Source organism: Trichosurus vulpecula, chromosome 4, assembly GCF_011100635.1.
Source record: "Trichosurus vulpecula isolate mTriVul1 chromosome 4, mTriVul1.pri, whole genome shotgun sequence".
NCBI lineage: Eukaryota > Metazoa > Chordata > Mammalia > Diprotodontia > Phalangeridae > Trichosurus > Trichosurus vulpecula.
The window spans coordinates 186,474,067-186,496,796 of NC_050576.1; the positions used below are offsets into that span (position 1 = coordinate 186,474,067).

The 22,730-nt window shown below is 53.6% G+C and overlaps 1 protein-coding gene across 3 annotated transcripts; it reads right to left on the reverse strand.

Moving 5' to 3' along the window:
- Positions 1-5,660: 5,660 nt before the first annotated feature.
- On the reverse strand, positions 5,661-21,496 carry MLLT6 (MLLT6, PHD finger containing). Of its 3 annotated transcripts, XM_036756459.1 has the most exons (20): positions 21,388-21,496; positions 19,790-19,869; positions 19,018-19,072; positions 18,591-18,700; positions 17,471-17,574; positions 16,756-16,849; positions 16,044-16,175; positions 14,969-15,067; positions 12,034-12,244; positions 10,806-11,411; positions 10,226-10,407; positions 9,984-10,092; positions 9,345-9,411; positions 9,108-9,256; positions 8,772-8,972; positions 8,586-8,674; positions 7,867-8,219; positions 7,281-7,371; positions 6,480-6,806; positions 5,661-6,092 (listed from the first exon to the last, which is right to left on the reverse strand). In XM_036756459.1, exons 1-20 carry the CDS (start codon positions 21,494-21,496, stop codon positions 6,051-6,053), a joined length of 3,210 nt encoding a protein of 1,069 aa, XP_036612354.1. In that variant the 3' UTR covers positions 5,661-6,050. The 3 variants fall into 3 exon arrangements, with proteins under 3 accessions (XP_036612354.1, XP_036612353.1, XP_036612357.1); XM_036756458.1 differs by having other exon boundaries at positions 5,661-6,806; XM_036756462.1 differs by lacking the exon at positions 19,790-19,869 and having other exon boundaries at positions 5,661-6,806; positions 21,388-21,488.
- Positions 21,497-22,730: the final 1,234 nt, after the last annotated feature.

The following is a 22,730-nucleotide window of genomic DNA, read 5'->3' on the forward strand; positions in this document are numbered from 1 at the left end:
AACCCCACTAATCATGGCTGTTCCCTCAAGGTTCCATCCTGGGTCCTCTTCTCTTCTCCCTCAGTGCTATCCTGCTCCCTAGAGTTAACATCTCTTTGCAAACGTTTTTTGGATCTATATATCCAACTCTATCTAGCCTCTAGTCTTGCTGGACATCTTGAACTAGATGTCCCAGATACATCTCAAACTCAATGTATTTTGTTGTCATTGTCTTGTCCGACTTTTCCTGACTCCGTGGACCATATAGCTTGCTTTATGTGTTTGCATGTTATTCTTCCCCACCTCACCCCCGCCCCCAATAGATTATAAGCTTCTTGAGGGCAGGGGCTGTGTTTTGCTTTTTTTTTTTTATTCCCAGGGCTTAGCACAGTGCCTGACACATAGTTTAATGTTTATTGAATTGAAATCGAACCTAGAGCAGTGTGTAATGCACTTTTCAACTATTCATTTTAGTTCTAAATCAAGTCTAGCATTATTAAGCACTTACCATCTTTGTGCCACTGTGCTCTAAACAGTGGGGTTCCAAAGAAAAGCAAACAAAACAACCAAAAAACCCAAAACCAAACAAAACCCCCAAATGGTCCCTGCATAATCCTATATGGCATAATTCAGATTTATAGAGTTTCAAGGTTTATAAAGCCCTTCTTTTCCTCATACAATAACTCAGTGAGGTAGGAAGTGCAAATATCACTCTGTGTTTTACTGAGGAAGAAACGAAGGCTCAGAGAGTGACCCGCCTGTGGCAACACTGCTAAGATGGGCTAGAGCCAAGGTGGCAAACCCTGATGCCATCCTGCCCCTACCTCAGAACCTAGCAAACACAATGCCTTGCCCATCCTAGATAACTAATAGTAAACATTTCTTGAATTGAATGAAAAGAAAAAGTACTCCGTGGGTGGGTCTCTCCCAGGATCTTGGTGGGGGTGCAGAGGTAGAGGCCTGCTGCCAGTGGGCTTCCACCTCCACTGCATGGACTCCAGGAGCCTGGCACCCTTCCATTCAGCTGCACAGTTGGAGAGAGCTCTCTGGTGACCCAAGTTGAACTGTCCTTCCCTCTCCCAAATGTGTTCATACTTGGGGGAAGGAGGATTGTGGATCCATTCTCTATTATCCTCCCTTACTAATATATTTAATTCAACAAGTAAACACACGTAGACCCAGGCAATTTCATCTGGCATTGGCACCAACCTTCTGACAACCTTATTATTCCCAATGGAGAGATGACAGAAATAGAGGTTAGGAGAAATCATCAGATTAGGTGGAAAGGCCCTTAGGGAGTCAATGCCTTCATTTTATAATCATTGAAACTTAAAGTGTATAAAGTGATCATGTACTCCAATTCCCTCATTTTGTAGGTCAGTTCATAGGGATATTAAGTAGCAGGGTCAAGATTCAAACCCAGTTCCTCTGACTCCAAATCCAGGGCTCTTTCTACTACACCATGAAATGACTTGCCCAGGGCCACTCAGTTAATGTCAGAAGCCGGATTCAAACCCAGGTTCTACCCTATTCCCAGATGACTGCCCTTTCTCTCATGTCACATGTGTGTTCCAATCAGTACCGTTGGACAAGATGGTATCAGTCATGGATACTGTTTTTTTGTAAAACATTCTTTTATTAAAAGAACAAGTGCTGTTTACGAACTGCCCTTTGTACAAATAACATCAGTTATACAAAGATACAAGATCTGAGTTATACACACCGCGGGGTGAGGAGGGGGGCGATGGAAAGCACTACCTCTTGGGCTGGGGAAAGAAAGGGGGTTCAGAAATGGGCAAAAACAAAACCAAAAAACCACTGCATTTTGCCAACTGCCATCGTCCCTGCCCCTCCTCCAGTTCCCCTAAGTATCTGGGGAAAGGGGGTTAAAAAAATCAGCGTGGGATTTAGATGGAATTAGTCACCAGCCTGACAAAGGGTAACAGAGGAGGTGTCTTGAGGCAAATCGAGGGGAAGAGAATGAGGCAGAAGGCCGATGATTAGCCATCCCACCCCACCCACTTCCCATTCAGACATCTCAATAAACCAAGGAGCAAAGGTGGAAGACAGCCGTAACCGGGAGGGAAGGTTCCCAAGAGCACCTTACCCTGACTCCCTTCCAACTTCACCCTCATTTCCCAAGGAAGTTATCACTTTTAGGAGTCACCTCCCATTCCCTTCTAACTGTAACAGTCTTGGGAGAGGGGCATGTCTTCCCACCTTCCCTCATTTCTCCACAGTCTCCCTCTTGCCCTGGAAAAAAGATGCTGGGCATCTAGATTGGGCAGGGTAAGGGAGGGCAGTGTGGCGTGAAGGACACCCGGCCGCTGTAATTTTCAGTGTGTTTGTTTTCAGGGCTGGGAAAAGGTGCTCAGGGTGAGGAAGACCTGCCTCAACTCTCAAAGTCCCCTTCCTTCCCTTGTGCCCCTGTCTCCAGGCCAAGCCCTGGGGGGTTCTTCCCAGAACTCTTTCACGGCCTCCTCTGAGTGGGAAGAAAGTTCTAGGCCTCTTTGGGGCTCCCTCACAACATCCAAGTGAGGACACGGTAGGTGTGTGTATGTGTGTGGAGGGGGGAATTGTATATTAGGAAGCCAGAGGGAAAATCTGACTTCCCATCCTAAAAGAAACACATAGGGTAAAATGATACTGGGAGGGAGGGTGGACAAGGGAACCTTTTAAAGTATAATTATTTACGTGACAGATTGGATGAAAAGCAAGAGTAAGTGCTACAATAACCCTCCCTCCCCCCCAGCCCAGAGACACAGGTACATGTAAACTCTCACAGGCACATCCACCCATGGCCACCCCCACAGGACGCACACAGAAACAGACATACACTCCCACTCACCCTCACAATACTTACGTATACGCACACACATACCAAGACAGACACATCCAGGACCCCAGACCAGGTCTGTAGACACATGCCATGCCCTTCCCTGCCTGCCCTCCCTATCTGGAAAGTCTGACACCCAAAGTCCACCTTGCCCTCCCTCCCTCCCCACCCCCTTCCCCCAACTCCAGCTCTGATGAAATGCTTGGATAACACATACCCCTTCCACTCTCACCCATCTCCGAACTCAGCTTCCTCCCCCACTAACCACATCCTTTCCCTCCCCGAGACACAGAGATATCTACCTTTAAACAAATCTGTCTCACCGCCCCCCCCCCCAGCCTAACCACCCCCCACCCTCCCAACCCAGTCTAAGTCTGTCCTCATTAAATCTACCTGATCTGAAAGCCTGGGAGGGGGAGAGCAGAGAGCAGGCTCGGATCATGAGAGAGGCTGGGTCTCGTCCTTTCTCCTATCTCAATGCCAGGCTGCCCTAGCTCCCTCTAAATCAGACTCTGACCCCTCTCTGCCTCTGTCCCCATTCTAGGGGGTCAAGTCAAGCTTGCTTGGGAGTCCCTTCCCCAAATCTAACCTTGTTTCCCAGTGCTAGATTCTAGTGCCTCAGGAAAAGTCCCAGGGTCAGGCCTTTAGCTTGTTCCTATTCCCCTAAGAGGGGCTCTCCAGAATCCACAAGGGGCCTCTGATGGGTGAACGGCCAAGTAAGAGTAGGCTTGCTCTGAGGGGCTGAGAAAGGAGGCCTCATCCCTGTTACACTACATGAGTTTGACCCCTTCAACTCAACGTCCCTTACTACCCTAGCTCAGAAAGATTATTCCCTTATTGTCCTAAATACCTTAACTTTAGCTAGAATGTACCTGATGGGGCCAAGGAACCCTTCCAAGGTGACATACAGTATAAATTCTGAGGATCTCTGGATGCTATTTTTGAGGGGTGGAATGGAAGGGGTGAAAATGTTTAAAAAGTTTAGCTAGATTGAGGACAAGATGATAATTTCTTTTATCATCTCTCCCTAACTGCCTGTAGAGCATTAATAAAAAGTGATTATTTCTGAGATTTCCAACATTGCCCCCTGAGCTCTTGGCGAGCCTCAGAAACTGCCCCGGGGGGACGTCCCCTGTCCCTCCTCAGGCTCCCTGTGTCTTATCAACAGGATTAATATTATTTTCAGTATCAGAAAAGAACCAATTGAGCAGCGTGGGCAAAAATATATCTGCACTACGTCTTCTGTCGTTGCCAAAAATATATACATCTCCTCTTCTTTATTTAAAAAATAAAACAAAACAAAACGAAACCCCCAAACAGAAACACAGAAACCACACATGCAAGAAGAGACCGACAAAGCACACTTGTCTGGATGGGTGTGAAAGGCTCTCTCCCTGACTCTCTCCCCTTCCTGATGCCACCCCCATGATCCATACCCCTCCACCCCAGAGCAACTAAAACACGCAGCTTTAATTTCCATCTCCCCCACAAAACACCCCCCAAATCATCCTGTCCTTGGCTTTCTGGGAGGGGTAGGGGGAGAGCCTCTTGGCCACCCATGAAAGAGGAATAGCTGGTAGGTAGAGGGGCAGCAGGTTAGAATTAGCTTCCTCCTAAGGGGAGGGCAGGCTTGTTAGTACAGGGAAGGAAGGGGGCAGTTTGTTTCCCTGCCCCAGCTCTGATTCTTGCGGGCTCCCCTAGGCCTAAGGAGAGGGCAAAGAGGCTAGGATGAACTAGACAGAATGAGCGGATTGTAGCTGACCCTAGCCTCCCACCACCTCAGCTATGTGCGTGTATGTGTATATGTATGTGCTAACATGTGATTATGTGCTTGTATATGTGTGTTTGTATGTATGTGTGTGACAGAGAGAGAGCAGGGGAAGGGGCAGGGGGAAGATGCTGTGAGCTGAGCACCTTGGGGGAAGGCGTTTTCAGAGAAGGAGGGCTAAGGTGCTCACACACGAAAGAGGAAGACAGCAGTTACCCTGATTTGAAAACTCTAGCCTCTTGTCACTTTCCAAATTGGAGTATTTTTTTTATTATTAATATCTCACTTGCCCCCAAAGTGCCAAGACTGGCTAGAGGGAGATGTGGCCTAGGGGCCAAGGTCTCTTTAACTGCTGTCTTAACTGACCAGGAATAGAAAATTCTCCCCTCCTTACCATGTACTCTTTCTCCACTATCACCTGACAGTCCCTACCCTCCTCCAGTGCCCATTTTCCTCTCACCCCGTCTACCAGGGTCCAGTGATGCACACACCCAAACACACACATACACATGGATACTCACTCACAGACCCAGCTCTCCAGCACTGTCACAGCACACCTCCCACTGATAGGTTCTAATAGTGCAAAGAAGTGTGGGGTAGGCGGGATGGATAGATGGGGCCAGGCCACACATACAACCCCTTCCATCCATCCCCCCCAGGAGGAACCCCCCAGTAGGTGTGGCTGGGTGGAAGGGAGTGAGCTGGGCTACGTTTGACGTTATTAAGATGGAAAACCACAAGCTCACTTCCCTTCCCCCATGGTGCCTAGAAACAGTGGGGCTGGGGGCTGGGTATCCCCTGCCACTAACAGAGCTTCAGCCTTCTTCAGGCCAGAGGCCAGATAGGTGAGGGTTGGGGGATGGGAGGGGAGGCAGCATCTAACCCCGGCATCACCACAACTATTAAAACCACTCAAGTGCCAACCTATTGTGTTTGCTGAAAGCAACACAGCCATTAACCCCACCTGGCCACCTCGATCCTCACGCCAGGTAACCACTCCATCATTCCATTCCCTGTGCCAGCCCAGGGGTAGGTACGGCGTATCCCACAGCAGGGGTCAGAGCTGACTATCCTCTCCTTCTAGATCCCTAGCCAAGGGGCCAGTGGGATGTGGAGGCACGGAGAGGGGTGATGGAGGGAGCAGGGAAGAAGTGGGGCTGGCCTCAAAATATTAAAATTGCAAAGGATACGGATAAGTTGGAGCTGAACCTCCTGACTGGGGGAGGAGCGACAGACTCATCTCTCTGCCCCATCTCTCTCTGGGCTCCCCCCCTGATAAAAACCCTGCTTAGTCCTTTGGCCAGGCTGGTGGCAGGATCTCAGCATGGGATGGGTGAGACCCGTTCCCACCTCCTTTATGCCAGGGCTTTCCAGTGTCTGAGCACAGGCGCCTGCTCTCGGCTGGGCCCGCTCTGGGGCCGGGCTTCCCCTGAAGCCCCCCTGGGGCGGGGAGGGGGAGGGGTTGGTTTAGCCTTTTTCCTGGTTGCATGAGGATCCTTTGTCACCGCTCTGGAAGGAGAGGAGAGGAGACAAGACTGGGGCGTTAGCAGGAGGTGATCTCCACCTCCTCCTGCACCCTGGTCCCCTTTCCTGCCGCAGTCCCTTTGACACCCTTTAACCACCCAGCCTCTAGTCAGAGAAAGCTGGGCTGATCTGTGACTCCTCTGGAGCAGGAGCAAGGGAAACTGTGACCCTAAATGTGAGCTGTGAAAAGAGGGAGGAGAAGCTCCAACCTCAGCCCACCTGGGCCAGGCCTAGACTGGTGACCACTGGGCTGGCACTTCTCTACCCTGCTGGCTTTTTCTTCCTGCTTCCTTCTGCTGTGGCTACAACTCGACCCTCCAGAGTGCCAGGGGGAAAAGGGTGAGAGGGGACCCCAGAGGGCACGGTACCCACCCCTCCTTTCTGCCCGCTGTTGTCCGCCCCGGGGAGGCTGAGGAAGGGGTTGGTCTGGGCGGTGAGGACAGGGGGCCCGCCTGCTGCCGCCGCCATGAGGGTGGTGCCAGTGCCCAGCGCCGGAGCCACCAGGGAGCCCGCGGGCAGCAGGGGTGGGGCGGCTGCTGAGGGCAGGAGACTGGGGGTGCCTGAGGGCAGCAGAGGGGCCGTGCCGCCTGCCAGCAGGCTGGCCATGGGGAGCTGGGAGCCTCCAGACATCTGCAGCCGCTGCAGCTCCCGCTTCTGCTGGATCTGCTGGATCATCTGGTACACGACAGTCTGGTGGTCCTGGAGCAGGGAGGAACAGGGTAGGTGGGGCTAGGCTGGTTCTTGAGCTTCCCTTCCCTTCCCAATTCTTATACCCAGTAATTAAGGCTAAGGATCTAAAACTGGGGGTGGGGGCAGAACACATGGACAGGAAAGGTCACAGGATCATAGATTCAGAGCTGAAAGAGACCTCAGAGGTCACTGGGTAAATCCCTCTCTCGTTCTACAGTGGAAAAAACTGAGGCTACAGAAGGCAATTGAGACACCCAAGATCATACAGGTGGAAAGGAGAAGAGAGAGGATTTGAACTCAGGTCCTCAGCACCCTTTCCACGCTGGCCTCAGTGTAGGACTTCTGCCTACTGTGGGCACTACCAGGCAATGCTATAATTGAAAGGGAGAGACAGGGAAAGGGAGTCCCTGAGGGATTTGGTTGATTCTCTACGAATCTTCCTGGGAGTTCTTGTAGGGTTGGGGGTGACTGTGCTTGAGTTACCGGGGTCAGCTGGGGCGAGGTCAGAAGCTGCTGGAGTTGCTGGAGCTGCTGTTCCTGCTGCTGGAGGAAGTGTCTCTGCTGTTCCGTCAGGCTGCCAGCCAAGGAAGGAGGGGAGACAGAAAGAGAGAAAGAGAGAAATTAGGGCATTCTCCCTCCCTACCCAAGGAAATGAGGGGCTCTCTCAGAACCAGAAACCAGGGAGGCCATTAAGGGGGAAGGAGGGAGGGCAGGCCTCTGGCCTCTCCTTGGGTCAAACTAGAGAAAAGAGCTGACCATACAAGTTATGTCAAGAGGTGGGTTTGGGTCCCTTCCCCCAACCCCACCCCTGGGACCAGGGAAGGAAGCAGGAGACAGGGAATCTCAGTGCTAAAGAAATACTTAATAGACTGGGCTGGAAGAGGAGAAGAGTGACAAAGTCTCTAATGGCAGAAGTGTTCGTGACACAAGAGGAGGATATCTCTTTGAATCGTGTAGAGAGCATCTCTCTGGAATGGGTGTGGAGGAGATCCTATATGGTTTAGACATGTTCTCTCCTTCTCTTTAGACTGGCTGCCTAAAGCTGGGTTTCCCCTTCCCGACCTCTCACCTGCTGAGGCCCCCTGGTAGCTGCATTGTTGGCGTTCCGCTTCCCTGGTTTAGGCCGGTGGGTGTTGGAGGCGCCACAGCCCCATTAAGCCCGCCCAAAAGTCCATTGAGGGGCAGTGTCCCTCCCCCTGCCAGACCTCCGAGAAGGCCATCGGCCATGGAAACAGTCCCTAAGCCAACTCCTCCGGCTCCCCGGCCTAGCCCGTTTTGTGACTGTGGCTGCTGAGGGGCTGGGGGGCCAGGCAGGGCCAGGGGCAGGGTAGCTGGACTCTGCTGCAGGAGGGGTAAGGGTGGAGGTGTGCTGTGGAAGGACAGTGAGGAGCTGCTTCGGCTTGGGCACCCAGAGTGAGGGTCCTGGAAGAGGAGAGATTGAGGTCAGAACCAGGGCGAAGTGGATCAGCACTGAGCCAATGCTGCCATCCCCTACTGCCACCTGTTTCCCTCCCAAGCAAAAGCTCCGGCCTCAAAGAACGTTCCACCACCATTGGCTCCACCAAACCAGCTGCCTCCCCCCCCAGGATAGGGAGAGGGGAGAGGAGGACCTGTGCCAAACTGGCAGGCTATCCAGTGATGGAGGCCAAGTTTAATGTGGGCACCACCCATGGGCCCCTGAGAGGGTACTGGGCATCAGAAGCAAGAATGCTACCTGGCACCCCTCCCCATGCCAGGAGATCTGCCTAGAGTGAGTCCCCTCCTGCCCGAGGCCTTCCCTGCCCATACCTCGGAAGACATGGAGAGAGAATTCTCCAGGCCAAAGCTGTTCTTGCCGGGAGGGCTTTTGCTGGTGCTTAGGGAGTCACTGCTGCCAGCTGAGGAGATAAGTGAGAAGGGGCAGTGGGCATCAGGAGATGCCAGCTCACCCCCCCCCCCCACGGAGCCTGGTAGAACCCCAGAGTCTCCGCTCACCATTGGGCGGCAAGCAGTAGGGACCCTGGGGGGTGGGCCCATTGGCAGTGGGCACCCCAGCAGGTACCACGGGGAAGGGCACTGAGAGCTGCACGTTGAGGATCTGGAGTCGCTCCTTCTTTGCTGTTAGGCTCATGATCTGCTCCTGAAGTCTCTGGTTCTCCTTCTGCAGCGAGTGCAGGGCTTTCAGCATCTCCACAACTGGAGAAAAGGAGAGAAGGAGATCAGGCGGGGCGGCAGCACGGAGGAGCTGGAGTGGGAGTGGGGAGGGCATTCTGGGCGTTCTCTGGAGCAAACTCCCTCTCCACCCCCGTGCCCCCGGGCAAGCCCCCTCACTGTTGACTCCGGCCTCGCCGTTGCCCTGCTTCTCCAGCAGCTGCTCCATGTTGGCCGTGCCCTGGGCTGCGGGGTCCAGCTGGCTGCTGGCACAGGGAGCCGAGGGTGCCGTTTGGTCGAAGAGCGTGGGCAGGCTGCTGATGGGTGACCTGTGGGGGCAGAGACAAGGACACTGGCCCCCAGCTCTCCCCGGGTCCCCCCGCCCCCAGCCCGCTCCCGGTCCTGCCCCCCACTCACATAGATGACAGGCTCTCTTGGGGAGACGTGCCCCGGCAGCCGAAGCCGCAGTCCTCCAGGCTAGGCTCTGGAAAAGAAGAGGGGGCTCAGCACGGGGGGACCCGCTCCCCGAGGACACGCACCCCCACTTTCTTTCAGACGGGCTCCCCCCGGGCTGGGTGGCTGCCCCTTAGGTGCCCCCCCAGACTTGTTTCTAACTAGTCACGGCGAACCCTCCGAAACTTGTTTCCAGCAGGAAGTGGGCTCTGGGCCTCTGGACCGACCCAGGTGGGAAAGCCCCGCCCCCGGGGGGGACAGGTGGTGTCTCCCCGCCAATCAGATCGTGGCCACTCCCGGGCCGGGGCTCCCTCTAGGGGGCCAGAGGCGGAGCTGCAGCCGGGAAAGCCAGAGACCATTTGTTCCCCGACCGAATGGGGCCATATGGGCACAGCTGGGCATGGCGGGGCCGGAGCGGCCGCTGGAGGCCAGAAAGCCGAGGTCCAACGCCGAAGTACCCCTCCCTTCCTAGGCAGATCCCTCCACCCCTCTGAGTCTGTACAACAAGCCTGATGATGGCTGGACCCTCCCTTCGCGGGCTAACCCCGACGCGCACCAGACGTGCAGCAAGGGGGATATTCTCTGACCCACCCGCCCGCATACCTGTTCGGCTGTTCTCTGCCTGCGTGAGCAGCGGGTTAACGGAGCCCATGGGGGTGCCAAAGATGTGGGAAGAAGGAAGGCTGAAGGTAGAGCCGGCCAAAGAAAACACCTGGAGGGGAGAAACGCAGAGTTTTCCCGGATTCACCAAAAGAGATAATTTGTGGCCCTGGAGGGACAGGGAGGCTCAGACTTCACAGAGGGATAGAGTTTGTGGAACTCAATGACCATACCACCCATCTTACCTGGGTGGTGGAGATGGAGGCAGACGAGGCAGGGAGGGTGCTGGCGAAGGGTGAGCGGCTGAGCTGGGGTAGAGATGAGGTGCCTGTGGGGCCCAAGAGGCTGGAGGAGAGGGGTGTGCTGCACACAGCCCTAAGGACCCCACCACCGTGCGAGATGGGGTCCTTGTTACTGGTGTAGATCCCTATGGGGAAGGGGGTCAGACACAGGAGAAAGCTCATCTCATCCTTCACGTTGGCTCCAAGCAGCCCCGCTTCACCCTAAGCTCAAACTGTGTCTCTCCCGCTTGGACACATCTTTTGTAATGGGAACCTGGTCACCCCGCCCGGGCACCCTCAGAAATCCTCTTATAGCAATTCTGTGGTTCGATCCCTGTATGACTGAGGGGTGGAAACAGGGATGGGACAGACTTTGCACCGGCATACCACCTCCCCCAGCTCATGCCTTGCCCTTCCCCCTCCCCCTCCCCAAATCCTGACAAATTTTAATATCTCATTATCACTAGGTTGTGTTATAGACAAGCAGACCACCCTATGCTAGTGCCCTCCATATCCCCCAGGAGAGACGGCAGAAGATTCCTACCTGCCCCAAGCAGTGGAGACTCAAGGCTGAGGCTGGGAAGGGCTGCTTGGTGTCCAAAGGCCCGGGAAGCAGAGGCGTTGTTCACACCGGAACTGACCAGTGAACCCCCTGAGAAGGGTGAAGCTGCTGTGGCAGTGAAGCCAGCCAGCTGGGCCCCAGGGAGGGATGGTGCCAAGGGCCCTCCCACTCCCTCCTTGTTTCTACTCCCCTTGGGCCTTCCAGGCCCATGTCGATTCTTCTTGCTCCCTTTATGTTTCTTCTCCTTCAGGCCCTCAACCACTTCCTCTGAGGCAGCACTCAGTGAGGGCATCCTCTTGTGGCTGCCAGGCCCAACGCCTCCCCCAGGGATATGGGGGGCCTTGTACTCTCCTGGAGATGGCACCCTGGCCCGAGCTGTGCCCGAAGCGGATGTGGAGAAGCGCATGATGGAGCCGAATCCAGAAAACACCACCTTCTGTTCAAAGACATCAGCCTTGGGGGGCTCAGAGGCAGGGGGTGAGACAGGGGCTGGTGGCCCAGGGGGTGTTGTCTTGGGGTACTTCTCCTCCTCAGGCTGCTCCAGTTTGGGGAAAGATGAGAAGTCTGGGGAGCTTTGGAGGGAGGAGACTGTAGACAACAGAGGAGACTTAGGTGAGGGCAAGACACCTAGGTTGGAGCTATGTAGAAGTTGGCTTGGGGGAAGACAGGGTCAGGTCCAGAGCAGGGAGGAAGAGACTACACAGAAGTATGTCCTAGTTGAGCCAGGCTCACACAGCTGAAACTCAGAGGAGAAGATGGGGGAGAGAAGGACTAGGTGGTGGCCACTCATTTGGAATAACTAGGATTGACGAGGACAAAGGAGCTGGAGGACGTTGAGGGAGAGGGAGGGGAGGCATTGTCTGTGTGTTTTTTTTTTCCTTGAATCTATCACCATGAAAATACTGTGTAAATCAACAAGACTGGGATGGAGTGTGATTGTATTGGTTAAAAGAAACTCCCAGATGGGAGAACTCCCTTCACTAGTGCAGGGCAGCACTTTTCTACAGCTTAGTTGACAAGGCATTAAGAGGTTAAGGGATTTGGCCAGGGTCACAGGGGGTCAGAGGCAGGATTTGAACTCAGGTCTTCCTGGCTTTGAGACTGGCTCCTTGGCCACTAGAACACTCAGTCTCATGTCCTTTTTTCTTTAAAAGGTGCAGTTGGGCTGGGCACCAGCCTGAGCTCCAGTGCCTTAGGCTCCCACACTCACCTGTGGGCTGGAAGGGTCCTCCAGAAGAAGAGGAGGAGGAAGAGGAGGAGGCAGAGGTGAAGCTGGCCACACCTTTCCCACTGCTCAACTTCTTGCCCTTGTGGCTGAGGCTGTGGCTGGAAGACTTCTTCCCTTTGGCATCCCTGCTGCCTTCAGGGGGCTCCCGGGCACTGCCCTCGTGGTGAGAGGAGGAGGAAGAGGAAGAGGAGCCCTGAGGAGGGAGGAGAGAGGTGGGGCTGAGAATCAGGCATATCCCCAGGGAGGCCCCCCCCATCCACATCTGGGAACAGCAGGGGGATAGTAAAGGAACTACTCCCTTGCCCCAGTGTCTGAAAGGAGAGATCAGAGGGGAGATGTGCCCTCCCACCCCAAACCTGCTGCCCTCAGGGTCCTGGGCATGATTCTTTCCTTTTGTCCACAGAATCTTGGGATCATAGGTTTAGAGCTGGAGGGGACTTAGAACTGAATCCAAGCCCCTCATTCTGCCGATGAGGAAACTGAGGCCTAGACAAGTTACATGACTCGCCCAGGTGTGTCTGAGGCAGAATTCAAACTCAGGTCTTCCTGACTCCAAGTCCAATCTTCCACAAGGATGCAGACCAAATTCTCTCGGGGGAAGGCTGTCCTTGGTTGGCACAGTATCACCCTCTCCCCTCAACTGAATTTGACCCAGACACAAGAATTCCCCCTTCTAGCTCTGTCTCCTCCAGCCTCTCTCCTCCTGTCGGACTGGTAAGATGCCTGGGGATTCAGTGAGAGAGGGCCCAGACAAGGGAACTCATAGGGTCCCACTGAAGATCTGACAGTTAATGATAACAAAATGAACTGAGACTGAGATGGAGCCTGGTACGGCAGCAGCATGATGAGGGAGATGCCACTCAGGGCCTCAGAAGATCATAGGATGCTAGAATGGGATGGAACCTTAGAAGTTCCAGATGCGGACTGGGGCAGCAGTGTTATGGGGTGCTGGGGTTTATCAGGCATGGGAAGTAAGAGAATGCAGAAGTTGGCAAGCTGCCAGTCAGTCCCTCCCCAGCCACCCAAATATGATAATGAGGAAGAAGAATAGGGGTGGGAAGAGGAAGGCACCCCCTACTCTCTCTCTCTCTCTCTTTCCAGACAGAGCCACAATCTTTACTCTTTATACTATATAACAGCTGGAATTCTGAGGCGAGCCAGATGTGGCTCTAATCTGAGAGAAGGGAAGGAGAGTTGTGGGGGAGGGATGGTTATGAGGGGACAGCTGGCCATTTGGAATAAAGGCATCTATGGACATATGCTTCCAAAGAAGTACAAATGAACATCCACATAAGCAGGCAGACATGTCACATGTGTGTGGGGATAAACATATTTGCACTCATGCGAGCTCACACACAGACACCTATGTGCATGCTCATATCTGCCCGAATAGACACACACCCTGCCAGCCAGCCAGGAACATTCCCAGTTCTGCCCAGCCCTGCCTCCTTTCCTCTCCCTGAAGCTCTGTCTGATCTAAGGCCTTTTCACAGGGCTGGAGGCAGGGATGCCAGACTCCCAATCTATGATGCCCCTGGGCTTCTCTAGGCCAAGTGGGCTCAGCCTCAGGAGTGAGGGAGAAGAATTCTCTGGCCAAGTTTCCCTCCCCACCCCCCCCCAAGCAAAGAAGGGGGAGAGGGAGAAGGCTACTATGCCTGGGCAACTTGGACAGTCACTATGGCAACATCACTGGGGCAACCTGATACCCGATCCCTGTGCCAAACTGCCCTTGGCGCTGCCAGCCTCCTGTCAGGGAGGGGCAGAGATGAAGAAGGGGGCCTCTTAGACCCCTGGGCCCCTGGTTGGTTTCTTCCTGGAGAAGGAATGGGGTGAGCTGGAGTGGGGGTGGGGGTGGGCAGGGCTGTGAGTGCCCCGCTCTTTAGGATTAGAGACTCCCAGGAGAGAAGAGAGGAGCGAATTGTTTGCCAGATGTTCTATCTCTCTATGTGGCAGGTCTGACCTACCAGGGCCCCAGCTATGCACAGCTGGAGAGGGCAGACACTGGAAAGAGGGGCTAACTAAGGTGTTGCATGAGAAGGCTTGGGAAGAGGGCCCAGGCCAGGGGCAAAAGGGAGGTTATTTAGGGGAAGGGAAGGGCAGGGTGAGTGATTAAAAACCCCTCGAGATCCTGTCCCTTGCCTGTAGGCATGAACTGTCATTCAAGGCAATGGGATATGGGGGCTGATTTCAAAAGTCTGGCTTTATCCTATCAGGAAAAAGGCCCAAGAAGGGGGCTTTTAATTACTCCTGGTACACCCCACAGGCTCTTCCTCTAGGAGAGAAACCTGGTAACTATTTCTATGATCTCCTCCCAACCCGACTCTGATGTTTGGGTCAGGGCATTGGCATGCCACTTCTCTCTGGGCCTCAGTTTCCACATCCGTAAAATGAGAGTTAGACTAGGTGTTCTTTTAAGATTGCTTCTGGCTCTAACTCCACGATTCTATGACCCTGCAAATTGGGTAATGTGCCCCAACAACTGCCGTTGACAACTCTGTCGTCCACAAGGTGGGGAGAGAATAAGACATTTCCCATGCCCCCTTCCACCTTCTCTGGGACAGGGGCATGGAGGTGTGATCAGCCCGCAGCCACGGTAAGTGCTCACAAAATCTGAGACTGTCAGAAATCACCTAATTCAATCCCTTCATTTTACTGGCAGAGAAACTGAGTCCCAGAGAGGTGAAGTAGAATGCCCCAAGGCCACCCAGTGAGTTAATCACCAGCCCAGGATTCCTGACTTCTAACAGGGGCTCTTTTGTCCTGTGCCTTTTTAGAAGTCTAGCTTGAGTGAGCCACTGGGGTTGGGGCAGGATGCCTCGGTCCCATGGTTCTCCCTGTCTGCCCCCCACCCCCACCCTCCTCACTTCCATCCTCTGTTCCCCTTCCCCTTCCCCAGGGGAATATCGGCAGCTGATACCTTGTCAGTGACGGGGGGCACAGGAGGAGTAAGGATTCTCGGGGGAGACTCAGGCCTCTTCTTGTGCTTCTGTTTAAGCCGATCCTTGTCCTTCCGACTCTGAAGAGGCAAAGGTGGGGCAAACTGAGTTTATGAAGACTTAGAAGGCCCAGGGTGGGGAGGGAGTGGGCCCTAGGAGCTGGGCCAGGTACTAGGCTAATGTGTTGACAAAAGGGAAACATCCCCTTCTCAGGGGACAGGCAGTCTGAGGGAGGAGCCCTGAAAGGCCAGGGTGAGGTCCTTCTGCCAATTCCTTTTCTCCTCCAATGTTTTCCATCCTGAAACTAGACTGGGGGCAGGGACGGGGTTTCTCAGGGATGGGGAGACACAGACAGGTTCCTCAGTGATTCCCAGCCCCTCCCCCGTCTCTCTGCTGCCTACTAAAAATAGCTTGCTCCATTATCATGCCAGCGACCCAGCTCAACACACAATCCAGCAAGGACATACACACTGGGACGCACGGAGATACTCAGGGTAGCACGGTGCCACGTGCATAGGGGCACTAACTGAGGCCCGGGAATACCCACAAACAGATAAAGGACCCCTTCTACCAGCATCTACCCAGAAACCATGAGCCCATGGAGTAGGGGTGGGGGTGGGGTGGAGAATGACCCAAGGACAAAGACAGACGCAGGCACAAGGGCAACCTCCTCGGTTTGGAAATGGTAACCAACCTACTCCCCAGGAGCACATCAACTTGGATCAGAGGAATGGGGGCCCAGGACTCAGAGCTGTCAGACCACCCCATCTAAACTCTTCATTTCACAGATAAAGAGACTGAGGTCCAGAAAGGTTGTGCTTCTGTTTAAGTGATCTGCCCAAGGTCACACCACAGAGCCAGGATTCCAACAGAGATACTGTCTCCCAATCCAGAGCTCTCCTCACCCTGGCATCCCAGCCATCGTGGAGTCAGCTGTGTGGCAAATGCCCATCGCTTCTCTCGCTGTGGCAATATCTTTCTTTTCTTCCCTGGGGGATGTGAACTCCCACCTGGTGCACTCTTAGAACTGGGGCCCAGGACATGCCAATAACATACCTTCTTCGGGCCTCTCTCATGGTGGGAGCCATGCTTCTCCTGAGAGGATGGTGAGGCTGATTGACTTCTCCGGCCAGCGATGAAGCCGCTGTTGCCTCCCCCTGATCCTCCACTGGAGTGCCTCGATGGCTTCTGGTGGAGGGGTGAAGGGGAATTTGCTGGCTGTTTAAGAGGTCCTAGTCAAACCCTTCTCTCACCAGCCCATGGAAAGGATCATTAAGGTCAATTCAAGTGCCTCTGCTTGGAGCCCTACCTCCCTACAGGTCAAAAGATCTATGTGGTGTCCAAAGATGTTTTCTCCTCTCCTCCACCATTCTCTGTGACTGACCTCCTAACTTCTTCCCCACAGAGAAAGAGTTCTCTGGCCTCTCACCCTTCCCAGTCAAGTCAAGAAATCTTCCTTTAGGATGGATCATAGAATTCTGAGCTGGAATGACCTTAGAAACCATCTAGTCTAACTCCTTCACTTTATAGAGAAGGAAACTGAAGCCCAGAGTGGTTAAGGAACCTGCCCAAGGTCATATGGGTTTAAGAAGGAGGGATGGGATTTGAACCAGGGTCCTCCAACTTTAACCTAGTGCTCTTTCCACTAGATTACATTTCTATCAATGGCTTGGCTGTTGGAAAAGTTGCACAGCTAAGGCCCTTCTGGGGATGCTGGATTGGAGCTGAGTGGGATGGGCAGATAAGGGAAAGAACCGTCCCAACTCACCATCTTGCTGAAGTGGTATTTGCAGTAGCCACAGTATTTGACGTTGTCCACTTCTAAGACCTCTTCCTCACATAGCAGACCAGCCATCTGAGCACTAAGCCCCCCAACCGAACCCCAGGCAAAATTAGAATGGAGCGCTCCAGCTGCAGACCACCAATAATTCCCCTTCCCACCCAGCCAGACCATCCTCTACACCCCTTTCTAAAACTTTGTAATTATTAGAAACAACAGCTAATAGAAATTTTTCTGCCTTCTGCCCCATTCCTCGGATGTTAACAGACAAGTCCCTCATTTGCATAATGTTGCATATAGGATCTGGCCATCCATATTTGGGGGGGGGGCAGGACATCATCTTAACCATCCCTGAAGGGGCAGAACCTGGAACAAACAGACAAGCTATGCCTTTTGTGAAAAAAGCAACAATTTATTTTGGGATGACAAGACCACAGGTTTAGGGCTGGAAGGGACCTCAGAAGTCCATAGATCTTGCAACCTCCTCACTTTGCAGATGTGCAAACTGAGGCCCAGAGAGGGAAGTGACTTGCCCAAAGTGAATGCAAATAAGCATGCAAGAGACGGGCAGAGTTGCCACCTTCCAGTCCACTTCTATTCTTCATCTTTCCTCTAGAACCCTACTCCCTAAACTCCTGGGGCATCCTGTGGCTCTGAGAGGGCATCTGGGCGCAGGGGCACAACAGAGTTTGGGATGGCTCACCAGGTGACATGGAAGGCTTGCCGACAGCCATGTCGGTTACAGGTCATGCAGGCTCCTGAAGCTGCCTTGCTCTCCCGGCCCTGCTCCTCACAGATGTAACAAGTCTAGAGAAGGCAATGGAATGATGGTGTCTCAGGAGACAGAGCCTTGGATTTGGAGGCAGGAAAGCCTGTTTTTGAATCCAGTCTCAGATGCTTACTATGTGACACTGGGTAAGTCACTTCACCTCTCTGAGACTCAGTTTCCTCATTTGTAAAATAAGGATAAGAGCGGCACTGGCTGCACAGGATTGTTGTGAGATAACATTTAAAAAAACCTGTTAGGTTATTATTAATATCTTCCTTCCCCACAATGCTCCCCTTCCTTCTGCAGCCCTCTATCCCACCCACCCCTTTCCTTGTTCTGGGATGCTGAGCCTCCACCTCCCTATCCAGTCCGCTGCCCTTTTCCTTTTTCCTCCCAAGGCTCCTATCTCCCGATTCCTTGATATCTTTTGTCCCAAAATATTGAGAATTCCTGAGGTACAACCTCAATCCTTCCTAATAATAACTCATTGACCTGAGGTTTATAAAGCCTTATTTCTACAGCTACCCTGTGAAGTAGGCAGCGAAAGGATTATTATCTCTGCTATACATCTGAGAAGACTAGAGAATGTCGAGATTTTAAAATGACTGTCCCAAGGTCAAACAGCCAGTACAGGTCAGAACCAGGATTCTAACTCCGGGTCCTCTGATTTTGAGTCCTGTGCTATTTCTACTTAAAAAATATGCCCCTAACCGCCCCCCCCCCACCCACCCAGAGCCCATTTTCTGTAGCTTGGGTCTTAGAGGCATATGTATGTGTAAGGGGAGAGTTTGAGGGGAGGCAAGGAGGGAGGATGCTAGGACCTTCCCTTCCCTGCCCCGGGGAAGCATAGCTAAAGAACATGCTCATTGGACTGAATTGAATGAGATGGAAAGATAGACGGAAGAGTGGACAGTGAGATGGACGATGAGATGGACGGATGAATAGAGGAAGGTGGAGAAATCTGACAGAGGGATGGATGAAGGAGAAGATAGAGGGACAGATATGGAGAATGGTAAGTGAAAAGAAAGCTGAAAGGCTCAGGGAAAGGACTGACCTTGTTGAATCGGTCGTGGGGGACGTACTGTAGGACAATGGGTTCCATGGTGAGCACATTGGCAAACTGTACCTCGGGGATGTAGAGGGCACACACCACATGGGCCCAGCCTGTGAGCAAAGAGACAAAGCTTCAGGGACCAACCCTGACCTCCAGGTATTCACTCAATCTCAGCAGCCTCTCCACTCCCAATACCAAACCCAGACCACCGGTCCTCGTTTGCATTTGTTTCATACAACTCCAAGGTCATTTAATTCATGGCATCACGAAAAAAATTCCCAGTCCCTCCCCAACCCTTCCCAGGCTAGAAACCTCCAGGCCAGGCTGAGCATAAGTATGTCTGGCCTGGCCAGGTGAGCCCCCACAGAGTTGACCTGCATGTAAGGGTTAATCCTATGGTTGGAGTAGGAGGGGTACCCTAGCTCACCTCCATTGTCCGTCCTCTTCAATGCCCCATCTTTGTGTGGGCACAGTTCACACCTCTATAAAAAAATACAGGGCATAAACAAGGGATCAGAGAGGGCATTTAAAATACGGCCAGGGGAGAAGGGAGGGCCTGGGAGGATGTCTGCTGAGCCCTCCCTGGCTCCATTGAAAGTAAGTTTAAAAGGCCCCCAACTCTGGGGATTGAGGGACTAAGTGCTGGGGATAAAAACAGTGTCAGAAATAGGAGCTCTGTGTTCAGTGTCAGGGATGGGAGACTCAGTGAGAGATGGAGGTTCAACTGGAGTGATGTGGGGGCTCAGTGTCTATTATGAGGAGGCTCAGTCAATGTCAGGGATGGAAGGGCTCAATGTGGGGTGTCAGGGATGTGGGTGCTCAGTGTCAGCAATGGAGGAATCGGTGTCATAGATGGAGACTGTGTCAGGGAGGTGGGTGCTCAGTGTCATCAATGGAGGAATTGGTGTCACAGATGCAGACAGTGTCAGGGAGGTGGGTGCTTAATGTCAAGACTGGAGGAGTCATCGTCAGAGATGGGGGTCTGTAAAGAATGGGAGAGCTCAATGTCAAATTTCTAGGTCTCAATGAGGGGAACCAAACACTCAGGATTGGGGTGTCTAAGTAACAGGGTTGGGGGACGGGCACTCAGGAACCCAGGCTTGACCTAAACTCAAGACTCTCCAGCCTCAGCCTCAGCTTTGTTGCCAGGGAAATTGGTGGAGGGTCCAGGGGAGCAGATGTGAGGGGAGCATACTCACCACCCTGGCGGCTCGCTCCTGTGACTCACATTTCCGGCAGAACCAGGGTCCGGTGGGCACCTGGACGATGCCATAGCAAGCTTGGGGGGTGGGGTAGGAAGGGTCAAGTCAGTGCCCAGAGTCCCCTTAAGGACAAGGGCCCCAGAATGGGGGGGAAGGGGAAGGGGGCCTCTTGAGAGCTGGCTTGAAGCAATTTTCTCAATGACTCCCATAGGAATTGTGGGTGGGATGGGGGTGCAGAGGGAGTAGAGAGGGTACAGCTTTATAGGGATAAGCCAAACTCCTTGGCTCCCATATCTTATTCTCCACCAATTCCTTGGGAAATTCTTGGGGGGGGGGTACATACAACCACACAACTACATGACCACACAACATCATAACATGACAATCACACAACCACACAACAAGTCAACCCCATTTCCTAAAATCAGTGGTAGGCCCTGGGAGGTAGGAAGTTTGGGTCCTTGCCTTAGACCTTTAGATGACCTCCCTCACACACAATTTCCTCCTAGCCTTCCCTCTTCCCTGTCATCAGAAACTACATTAAAAAAAAGGAATATTTATTTACACTCTAGGAACAAGGCTTGTTGAGGTTTGCTATGTGTATGTTATTTTTTTGGGGGGGGGGATAAGTAGTAAAAGCAAAAAAAAAAGGGATCCTCTATCTCCTTCACTTTAGCTAACAGGCCAGCACAGGTCAGAAGTCACCTACAAGGGCAGGTGCCAGAAAACTAACTCTGGGGAGGAGCTGCCATTACCCACAGCAACTGGGCTCCTGGGCAACAGGGGCCGTCCCCATGATAAACGGGGTAAAGGGGGGGCCTCTCAGAGGACGACTGAAGGGGATGCCACTATCCAGGTGTCTTCTGCCTCCCCCACCCCCCAATTCCTCCAGGGTTGAACCACCTAGTCATGTGCTGTTTCGGAAACTCCCAAAACCAGTATCTACCGTCCCACACCTTTCCCTAGAAACATCTTCCGAGTCTCAGCCTCTTCTCTACACCCTTTAAGTGTCTGCCCACTCTCGACCCCCAGCGCTCTATGTCCCTTCTCTTACCTTCCTAATAACCCCACTCCTTCTCTAATCCGGAAGCTGGGGGGGGGGGAGGGTTGACTCTCTCTGACCTCCCTTCTCACCACGGAGCAAGAGCCAAATTAACCAAATGGGGTTGAGATGGGGGGTGGGGGTGGAAAAGAAGAGTTTATTTCGGCCACCCCAAACTCGGGATGGGGCAGGCAGGGTGGTGGCGGTGTGGTAAGCACACCATTAATCACCCTTCTCCTAGGACTCCCCCTAAACTCATTTAACTTGGGGGGGTGGGGGGAAGAATATGATCGGAACAATAGGCAAGAAAACAAAGCCTGGTCGCCCCCTCCTCCTCCTGAGATGGGGGCGAGGGTGGGGGGGTCTCCCCCTCCACCCCCCTTCCCCTTCAGGTGTGTGTGCGTGGGGCTGGGGCAGGTCCCCACGGACTCGGGGCAGTCCCAGGAGTGGACGCCAGTCTCCGCCGGCCCGGCGATGGGGGGCGCAGACCCCCGCCCCCTCCCTCAGCCCCCTCCGCTGGGGGGGGGTCTCGCCCTCCCCCTCCCCCTCTTACCTTGATGGACAGCGACGCTACACGCGTGTCCATCGCAGTAGACTAACGGATTCTCCGCCCAGCCCCGCTCGTCCGAACACACGCAACAACCTCCTACCATCTCCTTCATACTTCCATGAGCTCCCGGGGGGGTGGGGTGGGGGGGCGCTGGGGGGGGTCCGCCGGGGGGGGTCAGGGAGGGAGGGAGGGAGGGGGGGGGGGGCTCCTTCGCTCCTCTCCCCCTCCTCCTCCTCCTCCTCCCCCTCCTTCTTCTCCTCCTCTTCTTTTCTTTCTCTTCTTCTTCTTCTTCTTTTTCTTCCGCTCTCTCGCCCTCTGGCCGCCCCCGCCGCTGCGCTCTTGCCCTCATGCCCCGGCGGGCGCCCCCCCCACCCCAAGAAGAACCTGGCTCTCCCCTGCCCCCCTCCCAGGCCCCCCCGCCCCAAACTAAAGAAGGCCCCTTAGCAGCGGCAGCCCGGCCAGGCCGGGGTGGCTGAGAGTGGCATAGCTCTCTCCTTCCCTCCTCCTCCTCCTCCTCCGGCCCCCCCCTCCGGGCGCACACGGCCCCCCCCCCTCCCTCACCCCGCCCCCCCTGCTCCCCCTCCCCGCCCCGTCTCAGCAGTCATGGCCGCGGAGCTCGGTAAAGTCTTAGGTTCAGAGAACAAAGCCTCGCTTGGTCGGGAGGGTTTCTTTCTTCCTTTTTTTTTTTTTTTTAAATTCGCGGTCCGCCCCACGCACACGCACTCGCTCACTCACTCACACTTTCCGCCGTCACCTTCAGTTGGTCCAGGGCGCTGGCCCGGAGGGGTTTTCTGTCCGTTTTTTTGTCTCGGTTTCCACATCTCTAGGTTGCGGGTCTCTCTTAATAACAGCCCTGGGGGAGAACTTAGAGCAGGGACTGGAGGAGCCCAGGGAAAGTAGATGCTATGAGTCTGGGATCCCATTCTGGGGTCAAGGATGATGCGGACCCCCCTTCCCTACCCCGCCCCCCGCCACCCACCCACCAGCACACACACACGTACACACACACACAACCTCTTCTGGGAAGGTATGGACTCAGACACACAGGCATCCGGGTGGAATCACTAACAACAGCCCAGTCAATAAACGTTTATTAAGCGTCTGCTACAATAATTATACATAGCTAAGGCTTATATAGCACCTACTGTGTGCTATGTATTGTGCTAAGCCCTGGGGATACAAATATGAAAGACAGTTCCTGCCCTCGAGGGGCTCACAGACTAATGTCTAGTAACATGAAAACAACTATGTGCAAACAAGATTCTATCATATATATCTATATATTATCTAAAAAGTTTCATATATAGATATCTACATGATACTATAGAGATATATCTAAATTTCTT